General features: G+C 41.5%; 1 protein-coding gene across 3 annotated transcripts in view; it reads right to left on the reverse strand.

Annotated features, from left to right (window-relative positions):
- LHFPL3 (LHFPL tetraspan subfamily member 3) overlaps positions 1 to 12,494 on the reverse strand; it is a 528,260-nt gene extending 515,766 nt beyond the window's left edge. For all 3 annotated transcript variants that reach the window (XM_067746026.1, XM_067746028.1, XM_067746027.1), the window contains exon 1: positions 12,000 to 12,494. In XM_067746026.1, the coding sequence (XP_067602127.1) occupies positions 12,000 to 12,441 (442 nt within the window). In that variant the 5' untranslated portion in view covers positions 12,442 to 12,494. The remainder of the gene's footprint in view (positions 1 to 11,999) is intronic.
- Between the last annotated feature and the right edge of the window lie 5,567 nt (positions 12,495 to 18,061).

Here is an 18,061-nt window from a genome sequence, read left to right on the forward strand (position 1 = left end):
AAAAAAGTCCAGGAGGAGCTGGCTTTTTCCTCATAGGTAAATGAGTGTTCCCGTCTACTGCTTGCATTTTGGATGAATGCCTATTCTTTTTCAGCCTTCATATTTTATCCTCCGCCCTCCAAGCTCTAAAATGCTATCTTACACATAGTGTCAGGGGGAAAATGACTCTGGACCTGACCCTATAAAAAGGAAAGTTCTGAGAAGATGACAGGGCTGGAGCTCCCTCTAGAGCCCATCTTGCAGTGCATGGAGGGGTCTTCAGGAAACTGAACCAGAGCTGGACAGATCCTGGCCCATTTCCCCATCCCAGCTCATCTTGCTAGAGAGCCCTTTCCAACAGACTGAGAGGTCTGCAAGAGCAGAGCTATTCACCATCCTCTGCAGGATGCAGTTGGGAGGCTGCCCAGCAGTGCTCACCAGCATCTCTTCACCAGCATCTCTAGAAGCAAATGGTCTGATCCAGAATGCTTATTTAATAAGTTCTCTTGTCAACCTCAGCTCTGGATATTCACCACCAAAGGGATCTTGATACTATGTAGAACAGAGAATGTTCATTTGTTCATTATTCAATCCAGCAGTTTGGGTCATAGTCATAGATGCAGTCATAACAAATGGATACTCTCATTTTACAATAAGCTGATGACTTTAAACCTGAAAGGAGACTTTTTTTTTTACATCTTTATTGGAGGATAATTGCTTTACAATGGTGTGTTAGTTTCTGCTTTATAACAAAGTGAATCAGTTATACATATACATATGTTCCCATATCTCTTCCCTCTTACATCTCCTTCCCTCCCATCCTCCCCTTCCCACCCCTCTAGGTGGTCACAAAGTACCGAGCTGATCTCCCTGTGCTATGCGGCTGCTTCCCACTAGCTATCTATTTTATGTTTGGTAGTGTATATATGTCCATGCCACTCTCTCACTTTGTCTCAGCTTACCCTTCCCCCTCCCCATATCCTCAAGTCCATTCTCTAGTAGGTCTGTGTCTTTATTCCTAGGTTCTTCATGAGTTTTTTTTAATTAAATTCCATAAATATGTGTTAGCATACGGTATTTGTCTTTCTCTTTCTGACTTACTTCACTCTGTATGACAGACTCTAGGTCCATCCACCTCATTACAAATAGCTCAATTTCGCTTCTTCTAATGGCTGAGTAATATTCCATTGTATACGTGTGCCGCATCTTCTTTATCCATTCATCCAATGATGGACACTTAGGTTGTCTCCATCTCCTGGCTATTGTAAATAGAGCTGCAATGAACATTTTGGTACATGACTCTGAAAGGAGACTATTAATAAGAAACAATGTTGAGCTTTTTTAAAGCCTTCTTTAGAAAAGCTAAAGAAATACAAGGAATTAACATGCTAATGAAAAACAGAGCAACACAATCTTCATTTGAGTATAAATCTGAGAATCTTAAATCACTATTTTCTTTAGGAGGAAAAAGATTCACAGATTCACATATTGAGAAACCTAATTTTCAATATATTACAGTTACCTGTAAAATAACACAGAATAAAATGCTTCTTCTGATTTGTTCCTGTTACATGGTGTTATTAGAGATAGAGAATATTCAATTTTTCTTTTGTGAAGAGGGTAATACCTGATATTTCTCTGTCAGTGGGGGGGAACTTAACAAGAATGCCTAAGTGCTTAGGTCTTGACACAATCAGAAGATTGTCTTGTCCACATTGCCTTTAAAACATGGCTTCTTTTTTCAGGTTAGTTCAGTTGAACTTATTAAATATTTCAACATTATCTCCAAAATATATTCTTGTTACTTTTGAGTCACTGCTGTAGACAAATAAAATGGAAGAGCTAGACCCTGTCAACACAAAATTAAACTCTTAACTGAATATGGTGTTTTCTTAGTAACTGTACAAAATTTATTCTAAGAATCACAATAGCATTTATATAACACTGCAGTTTCTAAAAGGCTTTCACAGCCATTATCTTTCTTGATCCTCAGAATGAGGTAGGTCTGGCATATACAGGTTGTGAAATGAAATTATCCTTCTTTAAGTTGTGTATTGTGAGTCCAATTGTTCTGTCTACTAAATTTTCTGAATACTAACCACTTCTCCAGCCCTGCTCTCTTTAGTAGTAGTAATAACAACAACAATGCCAATCATAGCTAACGTTTATTGAGTGCTTATTGTGTGCCAGGTCCAGTTTTAAGTGTTTTACATGCATTAATTCAATAATCCTAAGAACATAGGTGTTTTTATTTATTTATTTTTAATTCATTTATTTTGGGCTGTGTTGGACCTTCGTTGTTGCATGCTGGCTTTCTCTAGTCGTGGCGAGCGGGGGCTACTCTTCGTTGCAGTGCGTGGGCTTCTCATTGCAGCGGCTTCTCTTGTTGCGGAGGACAGGCTCTAGGCGTGCAGGCTTCAGTAGTTGTGGCATGTGGGCTCAGTAGTCGTGGCTCTTGGGCTCTAGAGTGCAGGCTCAGTAGTAGTGGGACACGGGCTTAGTTGCTCCACAGCATGTGGGATCTTCCCGGACCAGGGATCGAACCCGTGTCCCCTGCATTGGCAGGCGGATTCTTAACCACAGTGCACCACCAGGGAAGTCCCGGTGTTTTTATTTAAAGTCTCATTATACTGAGAAATCTAACTCTAGATATCTGTCTATAATTGTTCCCTACTTGCTTCCTCCTTTAATTTCACCCTGTCTTTGACGGTTTTCCTAATATTCACTTTATTGATAAAGGCACAGCAACACTTGGTTAGCAGATGATATGTTTTTAATGTCCATAACCTACAGCCTCTTTTTACGTATCCAAAATACAATTATGTTAACTTTAGAAAAATGACATCAAGAAAATGGAAAGTCAAGAGTAGTTAGACGACTTGGCCAAAATCATTCAGCCAATAAGCAGCCAAGTCACGATGTAAATCTACACCCAGTTCCCTAATGCCTCCAAAAGCTGCCCAAGTCTATTTTTACCCTTTCTGGAACTGTGTCTGTGACCTGGTGATCCTGTCTACCATCACCACCTTCACCATTGCCATCAATAAGCAAACCTATTAAGAATGTTTCTACATTTGACGCAGGGCAGAAATGGATGACACAGAGCCAGTAATGCGGACATTCCTACAGGAATTCACACTCTAAGAATAACAGCAAGGAGATCTGAGATATAACCAAGGGGACAAGGTGGGTAAAGAACCACTCAGGCTCTAGCTTATGAAAATGAGAAGGATAGGACGAGGAGTACCTCATCACACCTAAGTATGCTTGAAGAGGGAAGCCTGATAAACATGTAGATATCTTCCCTGTAAATACCAGATCCTTCCTTTCATGTTGATACAAAATGTTGCAAATGCACATTTAAGTTAGGAGGAGAAAGAAAGTGATAGAAAAGGCACTGCACTGGGAATCAGATGTGTTAGTTTCAACTCTATCAAGGTGTAATTTTGGCAAGACAATTTCTCTCAGCCTCAGACGCAAAATATTCTGTCAGACCGGGGAGAGTCTGATTTTGGTTCAAATCATTTACTGGCTCTGTGACCTTGAACAATTTTTTAAGCCTCAACTTCTTCATATGCAAATGTATATAATAATTCTAACCTTGTAGGTTTGTTGTGAAGGTTAAATATACAAACTAAACATACTAAGGTTTTTGCAAATGGTAGTTGCTTAATAGTATTTACCATTATTATTTCTTTATCGAGGAAACGAGGAGACTGCTAAATAATTTTTAATATCCCTCCAACTTCTAAAAGCCTGTGAGTCTATATTCACTTGGCACTGGGTTAATCATACTTATTTAAATGTTTGCTTAGACAGATTGTTGCTTTATGACCATGTCATTTTTTTTCACATAAATGGTCAATCAAATCACATCTAGAAAAAATAATTCTTATTTTCATTCAACCCACAATTTAATTGGGGTACATTAGCATTAAGTCATTAATGGAAGTGAGATAAGAAAAATGTCTCAAATTGTTTAGATTAAGTATAGGTAAAAACCTAATCTACCCTTTAATGCAAAATTACCTATGAATTGGTGCAAACTTTCACAGTTTTCCAAACAAGAGGTAATTATTTTTCTAAATTCATACTACATCATCTTTTCTCTGGAATAGTATCTTTCACTCATTTTGAATACAGCCCATAGTAAGCAATACATTGCAATCTAATCCACATACACATATGTAAATATTTTAGGAAATAAAGTTTTCACAAAACCCTTATTATCTGCATTGCATTCACATTTTGTATTCTTTTTTAATCCAAGCTTTAACGCTGATCATTATCTACTAAACTGATATCATGACCTATCAAAGGGTCACCAACCATGGTTTGTAAAATGCTACAGTACAGCAATTCTTTCTCTATGAAGGTTTTTTAAAAATGCCAACTAGTCAGTACTACATCTTGTCCAGTCAACTGGTTAAAACATGGACATTCAGTTAAATAATATGTAGCATTACACAGACCACAATATTGCTGGTTATTAATCATCTGAAATTTAGATAAATTCAATTAATCTAGCTTATAACTATACATGTTCTTAAAATGCTCTGCAAATATATTTACCCTAAATGCTCACTGTAAAGGCATTATAGAAATCAATTTAGCTTCACAATCTGGAACTGGAATTTCAAAGAGAAACTGGAGGAATGCTATTTATCAAATTTTACAATGACCTTTTCTTTCTTAGGTTGACTTATTTAATCCTCTATGTTTGCATCTGCCATACAAGAACCTCTATCATCTCTCTCTTTGTATAGCTTGATTTTAGAATCTACTGCAACTTCCTACAGGGGGGTGGATCCATAATTTTTCTTTCTTGACAATTGGGATTTGCACACAGCTTTGCACTGTAATGCATATTCCAGCTCTCTGCTTATCCTGTGTCAATACATTTTTAAGCCATTGATGATATCAAATTCAACGGGCTTTTGATGTTATCAAATTTCACAGGCTTTTCAACCTTGAATTTCTTCATGTCTTCTCTATTCATACTTCATTTATTTTTGCTGTCACTCTTCTATGTCCCTGTCATTCTTCACATCTGGATCTATTTGCCTGTGTTTCAAATACTGAGCCTCCTGTCAATGATGATACACATTTCCCACTCTGATTTTTACAACCTCACTCTTGATCTTCATTGAAACCAAAAAAAGGCCATACAAAGCACCCCACCGCAGGAGTTTCCAGACACTTAAGTAAACGGGCCTATGATGCATTCTGTACTAAAGCCAAAGTTGAGTTCCCTTCAAGCTCCTGTTTGCCATCATTTTCTAGTGTGAAACTTTTCTGATTAGTTAAGTTCTGCATGTCTGCCTTTGAGCTAAGGCCTCTTTTCTGATCTACAACTATTTATTATTCATTTCGCTACCTTTCACTACTCTTCCACTAGCCCTTTCATTGATAAGTCATAATCTCAAAATTTCATGCAATTAGACTAACTTCACACAGCCTATCATTTAGGATCTTTTCTCCTATTAAGGACACACAGACAGTCCCTACACTACTGCAGACCTGGTTTCATTAGGAATGATATCAGAATCCAGGCACGAGAGACCCATTCTGGCAATTCCATGCCAGCAACTCCATTTCAAAAAAGTTTGCTTTCTTTTTTCACCCTGCTCAATAGTAATTAGATATGGTTCATGTCTATATTGATCAAAAAATTATTTATCTTCCTCTTGCAAGCTACTCATTCTTCTGTTTTATTCTAGCAGAAGCAATGAGAAATGTGCTCAAGATTGCAGTTAGGACAATTTAACTATGGATGGCGCTGTGACCTTGTGCAGTACAGGCGTCACAGAATCGTAATTATAATTTGAGAGCTGCATGATATTAGTTATGTAAACATTTAGGATGCTGGGGGAGGAGGGTGTTGTTTCTTTCCTTCCTCAAAAGGCCCTAATGACTTTTCATAACAGCTTTATGTTTAAATCATCAAATAACTTACCTACTATTTGCTATGTGAACCAGCCTCTTAGCCTCTTAGCTTTCTGTCATTATTAATATCTTCTTGTTATTATTAAGAATAAAGGTCAGCACCTTGGTCTTTCCTCATATCAAATAAAAACTCCACTTGACTCATTATAAGGAAAAATCACATTAATTAAAGTTGGTGCTGACCCCCAAAGTTCAAATATATTATGGAAATTGCACTTTAAAACTCTCCCAGTTATCATGCTATGAAGCCCCCAAATTAGAATTCTCCTGGAGTGTTCTTTGCTTCATGCCAGTGCGATCTGAAGTTCTCTCTACTCCTCTCCCATAGTTTATCTCCTCACACCACATGCAGAAGGGCATTGAGCCACATGCAGCAACAACAGCTGTATGCTCTGCTGGGTTTGGGGTTTTTTATTTTTTGGGTATTTTTCATATAAAATTTTACTCACTTTTAAGATTTCTAAGGTATGTACATAAAATGTAACATACTGGCCTGGCCACCTGGATTCTCTTTACTGCATGATATCATCACACCAAACAGAAGCACCAATCACTAAATAATCATTTTCATGTTAAGCACCTGATACCATATTCTGGTTATGTATGTATGTGTATATATATATTATCTATAAATGCATATAAGCGCCTTTTTAACATTTTTACAATGGAAAAAAGCCGTTAAATGTGAAGCCTCACACCAAGAAAATAAACCACCTAATAATATACCTATGGGCTATACGGGGTCTGTTATTTTTCACAAATGTTCACTTAAAATCTCACTGTTATAAAAATCATTTGATATTCACATTAATATGTTTTCCAACATCTCTTCATTGTCATAGTCCTTGTCATACTACATAAAAGCAAAAAAAAAAAAAAAAAAACAGTTTCTAAATTCTCATTTCAAATCATTTTCTTGTAAGTTTGGCTTGGTAAATCGAAAATTCTTATAAGTGAAATGTGTTGTAAGAAAATGAAAACTGCCTTCCCTGGGAGTACACATTCTTCTCTGCAATCTGGGGGAGTATTTGAAATGCACTGGCAGAGGAAAAAACCCTCTTCAGGGCCATTCCATAACTCTGAACTTAGGATGGATTAGCAGCTCCTAGAGGCAAGACCTCACTTTCTCACATGCTCAGCACCACCCAGATAAAGAACTGGTGATGATGGTCCTGAACTTGAGTAAATCCAGACCTTGTCCTCTTTTCAGAGTTCCCCATCAGAGCTCTGCACATGCTGGGCCACCCATCTGAGCCAGCCTGCATGTCCAAGAAGAGCACATCTGCTCTGACGCCCAGAAAGAAGAAAGGAAAACCTGGAAGACATATCCTCTTCTCCTGTCCAGATTGCTCCTATAGGCGTGCAAGGAAACCCAACCTGGAACAGGAGTCCCCTCTATTATGAAAGAAAGGCCTGACCTTTTGATCCTTACATAAAACCTCCATTTTGAATAACATGATTTTTTTTTCCATGAGAAACTAAAAGGTAAGGGAAATTTTGCTGAATCCTAAGATATAATTAATTATATCCTAGCATTGTAATAAAGATCATTACCTATGCATCAGAAAAACCCTCCATTTGGGAATAAGCTCATCATAAATTAGGCTGTCAAGTCACAACCACTGCCATCAAAGAATTTTGGAAGAATTCCTTAAGTGCAATTACTGCTGATGCCACAAACCAATGAGAAAGATGAGCATCATGGCTTTCAAAGTATATGGTATTCACTTCTCAACATGGCATGTGGGACATTTTAAATCACTTCCTTCTCTTTTCATTCTTCATGCCATTAATCATTTTTTTATTCATTAACTCAATAAAAATGAACACCTATTATGTGCCAGACATATACGTACTACTGTGTGCCAAGATACAGTAGTAATAATAACATAAGAACAGTAACCCTACCTAACACAACTATACTGCTTGCCTACTCTGTGCCAGACACTGTTCTCCTGTATACCTTGGCTTATTTAATCCTTGCACCAATCTCCTGAGGTAGGTACAATTATATGCTCACTCTGCAGATGAGCAACTGAAGTACAGAGAAATTAATTCCCTAGGTCATACAGTCAATGAGTAGCAGAGCCAGGGTTCAAACCCACATCTTTTTACTCCAGTGTCCATGATCTTGACCTCTATGCTATATGAAAAACAGACATGGATTTAAAGAACTTTCAGTATACTGGAAAAGACAGACATTAAACAAATAAACAAACAAACACATTTGTAATCTCAAATGCTGATAAGATATATAAGAAAAGAGCAAGGTGCCCTGAGAGAATGGTACAACATTGCCAAGGCTCTTCCTGCAGGCTAAGAAATGCAGTAATTACCTCAGGTGACTCTCATCTCAACTAAATGACAAAGGTATAAAATTTAAGAAAACAAGCTGATTAAAAAGAGCTGGGGAAAACTAAGGCTGGGAGGCTGGGGAAGGTAACTAAGCAATTCAGCCCTTAACCCTTGCCACAGAGCCTCGCCATCTTGGTGGCCCTTCCTGTTGGTACACTCAGAATGACCAGGGATAGGGATCTGGTGAATGCAACCCCCTCCTCCTATCTTATCCCTACCAAATATGGAAATCTAACTGGATCCGGTGCCCCTTATTCACAGATGAAACCAAGTACCTCCTCATCTGCAGTTTTCCACCAAAAAGTCTGTGGTGGATGTCTAAAACCCTTAAATTCTGCCTTAATGTGTTAGCTTATTAAAAAAATAAAAGATTTCATTGGCCTATAATGGGTAAAACTTGCGTCTCTGAAAAAAATTTTAAGACATGGTTGATAGTAAAACAAACAAAACCCCACATTTATGAATCTTGGCTATTACTAGACTTGGAAACAGACTGAAATACTGATTTGAAAACAAATACATGAAAGCAGAGAGTCAAGCTCCCAGAAAGACAAAAGCCCCTTGCCATCCTGATTTAAAAAAAAAAAAAAATCTGTACTTTATTGCCCTGCTTGACAAGTACAGATCTACCTCTTTCTTATTAGTAGAGAAATCATACAGAAAGAAGAAACATCTCTCTTCTCAAGAAGTTGTCTCTCTGTGAATTGGGGAAATTTTGCATCTCTAATTGTTATTATTTATTTTATACATTATTTTTCTGTCTTCAGTCTTTATGTTTGGCATAGTCCCTAAGTATAGGATTACATCTGGAAGAAGTGTGACATATTAGCTCCTGATTCTGTAGTTTCACTCCACTGAGGTTAATGATTCAGAGGGGAGAGCGCGGAGAGGGCAGGTGTTCATAATAGCACCATTAATTATGTGTGCTTTGCACATCTAGGTAGAAAGCAACATCATTTTCAGGTCCAATAAATAAAGTACTTTTTCTAGTTCATTGTTCAGAATCATAAAAAGAATAATTCTTGATGTTGTATTGCCACAAGAAAGTCTCCTGCTTCATCATCTTAGTGTATCATTTCATATGGGATATTCCACCTGGCTCTGATATACGAGGTTTAGTAAAATGCTTAGATAACTAAATACACAACTTAATCATTTGACTTCTAATGAAGGTTAAACAGTCTCAAGCAAACGGCACATTAAGTCTCATCTTAATAGTTAGAAAATTACACTTGAGAGGCCTAGGTACACTTAAATTATGAGAAGCCTTCTTAACATTAAAAAGAAATAGCCTAAAGGTTAGAAACTAAACTTTGACAGTAACTTACAATACATTATGTTAAATTTACTGTTAGTGTCATGAGACTTTAAACACCTTAAAAGCACGTTAAACAAGACTTTCTTCAGATATACCTTCTTTATCCCATCCTTTAAAAACATCTGTGAATAAAACTGACTTTAACTCTTAATATAATTGACTTTGATTCATAATCAATTCTTTTTTAATTAATATACTTCAGTAATAAATAAGATTATGTCCTTCTGTGGTTTACCTAGAAATAAAATACCAAATAAATTGAAAATAAAGATTTTTAAAGTACGCCAGAGACTTAGGCATCTGGACTTCTCCGAAAATGAAGTAAATGTCCTTATATCTTCATCAGTACAAAGGCTATCATTACATTTTACATTGGTATATGGGAAACAGGACAGTATACTGATGTCAAATTTATGAAAACATGACATCATATTTCACTACTGCAGAATAAATGATTTTTGTGTGCTCTATTCCAGGAAGAGGAAAGAAAAAAACATTGTAATAGTTGCAGTTTGTATTAACTTCAAAATGGTAATTTTTTACCAAAGATAGTTTTCTTTCCTTTTTAAAACAACAACAACTTTGGTTTAGAGCACAAAATCTCACAAAAATAAAATATCTTATAACATGATGAGAAATCACCTGCAAATTACTTTCAGGCCTTTGAAAAAGAATCTAATTTGAATCACCAGTCTAAATAGGTCATTTAACTTAGAAAAATTAAAATTAGCTGTGCAGGGTCAATTCTTTTTTTCTAAAGCATCTGCATCCTCAACGTCCTGCTATCTTCAAAGTCAAACCAGATCTAAGTGCCAAGAACAACAATAATATATGAATTTATTCCAAATCTCAAAGTTAGTCTGCTCTTGAAATGGCCATAAAAGACAACATTATATATAAAAATGGGGGAGGGTGCTTCAAGAAGCTGGGGGTGGAAGGACAGAAGGAAAAGCAGAAAACTCATATTTCAGAAGAATAATGGTATATTTTCTGGGGGGTGTGTTCTCTACTGGTGTACATTTCTTGCCTCTCGTGTGCACATGTTCACGGTATATGGCAAATCAAAACCAGCTGAGGCATACTTAATACAAAGCAAATACTTCCAAACAAGTTCATTCTCCCACAAGCTTCTCCTACAGTAAACTAGCAGTATAAGATCATGAACTTAATGCTCTTGTCCGGCCCCCTTCAGGACTTAATCGTCCTGCAACATTCTGGTAAACTCAGGGATCAAAGCCCTACTCCCCAGAAAACCTTCCCAAGCATAGGAAAAACTACAAAATCTTGAAGGTAACACCTTTAAGAAAGAGAACTACAAAATAAAACAAAATACACATGAGAATGTGGCTGCCTGAGACATCCTATATCCCTTCACAACCAGACCATCCATAAAATCAAAACAAAAACAGGAGGGTGTCAAGTGTTGGAGGATGGAGTCTGCCTTTAGAAGGCAGGGCACCCAAGGTGACTAGCAGAAAGGGAATCGGGATCACGGGAGGTAGGGAAAGGAGTCAGTTTTGTTTCAGGATTCTCCAAAGCCACCAGGAAATGCACCCCCATCCTTTCTGGGTTAAAAGTAACTTTGATGCTCAGAAAAAGTACTCTCATATTCTCCAGCTAGCAACCATCTATCATCCACAGGCAAAGAGTGATCAGAAACACCAATGAAACAAGCTTTCCTCTCTGCCCATCTTCCTAAAGCCACTTCCCCAAACCTGAGATCTTGAGAAATCTTGATTCCCTCAAGATTTCTCTGTTTAAAGATGAAATGGAAGGACCTTTGCTCTGACAAGGAAGCAAACTGAAGACGTGACATTGGGGAATTGCGAAGGAACATTCTTAGCTACATTTTTTCTTAAAAGGGTAAAACCCAAAACGGAATTCGAATTTCTTCACCTCCAGATGGACGATAAAAATTTTATAACTTCCCGGGACAAGCAACTTCACTCCAGCTCTCAACCACCCTCAAGAAGCGGTGACTGAAACCGTCCCAGAGAGCCACAGAGCAGGCTGACCCTCCCTGCACTACAATCACTCCAAATCCGCTTTTCGCCTCGCTGCCAGCTCCCGTTTAGTCCCTCAGCTCGCGCCCTGAGCCCCCGCTTCTTCTCCCCATCTCTAGTTCGTAGGGGACTCGGCCCAGCAACCGCCCTGCCTCCACCGCGTCCCTCTGGGCGGCGTGCCCCACACTTTGGAGGTTCTCGAAAGCCCCGGGACGAGGCGCTGGTGTCGAGGCTGGGGAACCCCGGGGATTCCGGCCTCCAAGGGCTCCCGCCAGAGCGGATTCAAGTTGCTCGGCCCCCAGCGGAGCGCACGGCCTCCCAGTCCCTCCCACTCCCGTCCCTCCCCGGCTCGAGCGCCCCGAGTCCCCCCGCCTCCGCGGAGGTGAGCGCGCACTCACCGGAGGTGAGCTGCATCCAGGCACAGATCTTGTACACCGTAGCCGTGTTGCAGAAGAAGAAGAGGGTAAAGCAAATGATGCAGGCGATGATGAGCATCATGGAGAGGCCGATAAAGAAGGAGGCGGCTTTGAAGGCTCCCGAGGGCAGCGTGGAGAAGTCCGTGAAGCTGCCCCTGCAGGTCAGCTCCCGAGAGAAGCCGTTGCCGATGCAGTAGTGGAAGAGCCCGAAATAGCCGGCTTGCGGGGTGTCCACGCCGTCGCCGATCCAGTAGGGCTGGATGAAGCACACCACGTTGACGATGGCAAAGCAGATGGTGAAGATGGCCCACAGCACGCCGATGGCCCGCGAGTTCCGCACATAGTTGGTGTGGTACAGCTTGGCAGCCTCCTGAGCCGGGAGCATCGCGGCGGCGGCGGCGGCAGCGGCGGCAGCTCCGGGCATTCTCCCCCTCCTCCTCCTCCTCCTCCTCCTCCTCCTCCTCCTCCTCGTCCTCCTCCTCCTCCTCGTCCTCCGCCTCCCCCCGCCTCTCCGCGCTCAGGAGACACACTCACCGAGCCGCGCGCGCTTCAACTCCCCTGCCTCCGCCTCAGCCCAGCAGCGCCAGTTCCAGAGTCTGCATCCTCGCTCCCGGAAGGAGGGCGGGGGAGCGCCGAGCACCCCTCCGGCTCGCCTGGCACAGCCTCCCGGCCCCCCTCCCTCCCTCCTGGTCCGGGCTGCAGCCCTCCTCACCGCCCTCCGCCCCTCTTCCCGCCGCCGCCGCCGCCGCCGCAGCTGCTGCAGCTGAAGGCGGCAAATCCCGCGCTGGGCTGCGTGGCGCGCGACCTCGGGCGCCCCCCCTCGGTTCCCGCCTTCCGCCTCCCTTCACGCCGCGAGCCCAGCGGCGCGTAGGACCTCAGCGACCGGGGGACGACCCTCAAGTGGCGGGCGTGGGCCGGGGACGCAAGCCTAGAGTTGGGGAGGGGGGACCTCAGGAGGAGGCGGGAGCACCCACAGGGATCCTAGAGGCGATCCCAGGATCCCGTTTGGTGTTAGTGGCCGGGCGCCGGAGGCTCGTTCTGAGAGCGTTTCAAGCACCGCACGGCAATGTGCTTCGACCTCTGCATCTTTGCAGACGCGCGAGGGGCAGCGCGGCAGGTGAAGGCGAGAGACGCCAAGGGAATAGAGGCGTGGTGCCCCAAGAGGTTCCCAGTGGCAACCACAGAACACCGCCCCCGGCTAACTCCTCGGTGGCCTTGGGTCGACGAGGTGGAGACAGAAGTTGGCCAGGAAACTGGCAGACAATAACGTAAAAGGCACACCTCAAGGGTGGTCTCATACCAGCTCAGCAGAGCTTATTTCCTCTTCGCGTCCCACCGCCCCGCCCCCCATGCAGCCTCATGAACTGTAGCCTATTGATGCCCTGCCATAGATGGGGCCTGTGGGGCATAGAAGTGGCTGTGTCACCGAAATGTATAGTTTTTCTGAAAACATCTGGTATTTTGGCCAGTGTTCTAATTCTTATACAAATATTCATTGGCAGCACTGGGCTGGGTGCTAAGGATACTACGACGACAGCAGATAGTTGTTTTTGTTCCTTGTCCAACTAACCAGAAAGTTCTTTTCAGAGTAATTTCCTCTAAATTATCCATATATAACCCCTTACATTTTCATGTGGCATTGCTGTTATACACGCCTGCACTTTGTGCTGTTTCCTTAGCTTAATGTTTTCACTTTGCAGTCTTTCTGTTGCTCTTTTAACAGTCCCTGCCTTTCAAACTCCCCTTCTTTGTTTCTATTTGTTACTTTTTTGGTTCCTTCTGGCTCTGATATAAAACGTGTAACCCCTACTCAAAGCAGTGAAACCGGAATGTTCAATGGCAGCATCAGATTTTGGTTAACAAGCCATTTTGAACCATATGACTGCTGAATTCTCTGAGCAGAAGGGAGAGAGTTCAGTTAGAATTTGACCCTTAAATCTACACTTAATCACACACCTTATTATAACGCAGAAACATACGTAAGCTCCTTGACATTGTCTTGCCATTATGCCCAATCTGCCCAGCTTCTTAATAGGACAGTGAGACACGTGAGATACCAGGTAGAACATGAAGTTAGCAGGAAGAGGTAAGAACACTCAGAATGGTTCGGTTTGGAGGGGTGGCTACTGGGGACCAAGGAAGGAAAGCTCCAAAAGGCATTCGGCTACATAAGTGGCTATTATATGGAAGAGGGGTCACACCCTAAGTGGTGAAGACCAACCATGCCCCTCATCTAATAACCTGAAGATTTACGATTGTATGGGGAGAGGGGGGAGATAGTGGAAATAGGGATGTGGGACACAGAAGCTAAGGAAGGGATTGAAACTGGGAAAGAATTTAAAAGGGTGAGTGTTGGAATCTTACATTCAGTTTTTCCTACAGGCGTGAAGTTCAAGGTCCACGAGGCAGGACTTTGGAAGTCAAGAGGACAGCGTTAAACAGTAGCATGAGACCTGAAAGTTTAGACGATGACTAAGAACTTCTGACAAATCTGGTTGTAGACTCTCAGAAGGTCTTTTAAAAATCAGAGGGATTGGGGAGGGGGAGGGGGAGGGAAGATGACCTAAATATGACCCAGCCCAATATAACACTTGCAAGTCTCTAAAAATGTAATTCGTGATGATGCCCCGTCAGTGCACTGGTGGCAATGGAGGGTCAGGACTTCTGTTAGGTTGCATCTGTTTTAACTCCCCTGAAATTGCTGTTAAATCAGAAAATCAGAAGTGTTTTAACATGGAAGGAGGAAGAGGAAAGGTGAGGGTAATTGGATTTATGGGGCCATCTGGCAGGCCATGTGTCCCAGGGGCAGAGATAGCTTTACAGCAAGAACTGACAGTAATTTCTAGTGACTCTTCCAAGCCCTCAAATCTCCCAAACCTGCTTGTATAAAGTGGTCTTTCTGGGCTTCCCTGGTGGCGCAGTGATTGAGAGTCCGCCTGCCGATGCAGGGGATACGGGTTCGTGCCCCGGTCCGGGAAGATCCCACATGCCACAAAGTGGCTGGGCCCGTGAGCCGTGGACACTGAGCCTGCGCATCCGGAGCCCGTGCTCCGCAACGGGAGAGGACACAGCAGTGAGAGGCCCGCGTACCGCAAAAAAAAAAGAAAAAAAAGTGGTCTTTCTTTAAAATCAGTGCCTAAAAGAGATCTTACTGATCCCCTAGGGTGGTTGAGATGGAAGGTTGCTGAGAGGGGAAAGGCTGAGAATCAAAAAGCCTGGTTTAGGTCTCAGTGCTTAAATTGACTTTACAGGACCAAGAAAAGACTGGCAAGTGACTCAGATTCAAATGTCGTGATTCAAAGAGCTTTTCTATTTGAGTCGTGCCCAAGGAGACTTATTCTTATTTCAGTTTTAGAATTGCCTCTGGGTTCATGCTCAGTATCACTATGCCAAGGGACACACTCAAGGTGTCCCCTCTTATCAACAGCAACTAGGAACAGACCAGTGTTGGTGTATTGCTGACCTAAAGTGACCCCTTCCCCGTGAGAATCAGAGTTGTTGCTCCTTGAGGTGAGGGGTCAGTCAAGGGTGTACTGAACCCTTCCAATGGCCTTTCTCCCCACTTTTATCCTTCCCTGCACTACAAAAGATTTCCAGGGTGAAGCAGGATCTCCCAAGACTCTTGGAACCAGGGAAGAACTGGAATACATGTAAACTCTTCAGTTGCCATCGATGAATGCAGATTGTCCTTCTATTTCTTCCCAAATCCCCCCGTTGCCCATCTCCAACCTTGCCCTTGGCAACCAGAAACCCCAGAGATAAGACTGTCCCTATCCTTAATCTAAAGCTTTAGTCTGGCACCATGCAGATTTTAGGAGCTCAGACAGCTAAGCATCTGGGCAACTAATTACATTCATCAAATGTGATGTGACCAGGACAGCTGTTTGGGGGAAGAGGAAATAATAAATCTAGCCTGGTTCATGCTAAGAAGTTACTATTGATAGAAAAGTATTTTGAAACTATAACATGATTCATATGTGCTAAATAACTAGTAGAAGTCAGTGGCATTGACAGCATCAAATTAGAAACACTGAGCACTCAAATCTCAAACTTCACTGTTAAAAATGTTTTTCTCTTACTGCCACAAAGGGTCAGTAGTGAGACCCAGTTTTACCCCAAACTGTGTTTTAATGTTAGGACTATAAAAGAGAAAACAGAAGAAGAATAGTTGGACTGTGTAACACTACTCAAAAGATTCCTGGTGAGTAAAAGGACTAAATGTTTTGATCCCAAACTAATCTGTGACGGCTTGGGAGAGTATAAATGTTTTGGAGGGCAAGGGACTTGGGATCCAAACCCAGCACCGTCTTCACCTAATCATGAGAAACCAAGGCTCTTGGGGGTCCTTTCCTCATCTCTAGAATTATGGTGATGAAGAGGGAAGGGACATCAGAGGAATTCTAAGGTCCCTTTCTGCAGTAAAATTCTATTCTGTTCTACAAAGACTATTCCAGGATGACTTTGCAAAAAAAACCGATAAAACGCAGTACTTGAAAAAAAAATGACGTGAGATCTAACAAGAGATATCAGACTCTGATGATGCAAACATTTTATTTAAAATTGAGAATCTTTTCTGAGGATTGTTATAATTTTTCAGGCAGTGGGTACTTAGTATTCAGGGGAGTCATTGCTATGACCTTGGAAAATGGAGAAAAAGGTGATTTCTAAAATCTGTTACTTAATCAATGATTAGGGCCAATATTAGATCCCACTCCAGAATATAAAGATTCTAAAAATGAAGCTCTCTTCACTCACCAAGGGTTTCCCTCTGCCTTTCCCCCAATCCTTTTTTTTTTTTTTTAAGAGCTTTACAGAAATCATGAAACATTTCTTAGTCACTAGGTTAGCATTGGCAATCAGATGGATGGAGTGTTTCAATGCCCCATACAAATCAAGATCAAATGATCACAAGGCTCTGATTTCACTGCACCTTGGTCTATACCACTTTGCAATGAGATGTGGAACTCCACATACAGAGAAAAGTGGGAAATAGAAATATCATTCATTCTCTTTCCTGACCTTTTTCCTCCAGTTTGAATTGGATTATGTGTAAGAGTTATCCCTTTTATAAGTTCTTTTCACGTTTCCAGAACCAGCTAAAACCATAGGTTATTTTCTTATAAGGCTGAACACCTCCAGCAGCCTATGTTAGAAGAGCTATCTCTCTGTTAACCCTTTTAAGCCCTTGAGGATTTCAGAACAATTCTGTCTGAAGGTAAGTAGTAACCTCCATTGAGTAAAATACTATGAAAACGTGACCATCACTTGAGGGAGGATTTTTTAAGCCCGTCATGGAGTGCTATTATATTAAAGTTTTAAGTTCAGTATGTAGGTTCTGTTCTCTTTCAAGTTAGTGCTGATTGGTCTTCCTGATCTTCAAAAAAAATGAATTCTCTCTGCTATTCATTCTGAACCTGCTTCACGGAGTTTCCCATTCAAGATGCACCTTGACTGAAAATCAACATTTTCATTTGGAACATCTACACTTGTATTTTTAGTATTGGGCTCATATTTGAAACTGCTACTTGAATTCCCTGCTAAAGGCATCTTTATACACAAAACTTGTCTCTCCTACTAGGCAATCACTTGAGTCTCTCAAATCTCAGGTTCGGCCTTGGTGAGACTCTCCCCCAAGCCACATACTGTATATTTTAAGTCTTATAGTCCCAAACACCCCTCTAAATGTGAAGAAAACCCACCCAGATGCTTCCTTTTACTACTATAGTGACACAAAAATATTAATCTTGATAATTCAGTACTTTTATCGAAGGGGCACATTTTCGTGCCGATTTTAGTCAGCTTTTGCTAGAGAAGCAAACCAAACTCTCAGTTGCTTATAAACACAAGAATTTTCTTTTAACCCACATCACACAATGGTTGTTGGTTGGCTAACCAAGGTCCAGGCAGTAAACCTGACTGCAGGTCTGCTTGTATTCTCATTCTGAAGTCCAAGTTGAAGGAGCAGCTCCTATCTGGGGCATGTTTTTGGCATAAGGACAGAAGTGTAAGAGGCTAAGGCAAATTATAAAACTGTATCTAAAAAC

This window comes from Pseudorca crassidens, chromosome 8, assembly GCF_039906515.1.
Source record: "Pseudorca crassidens isolate mPseCra1 chromosome 8, mPseCra1.hap1, whole genome shotgun sequence".
NCBI classification, from domain to species: Eukaryota; Metazoa; Chordata; class Mammalia; order Artiodactyla; family Delphinidae; genus Pseudorca; species Pseudorca crassidens.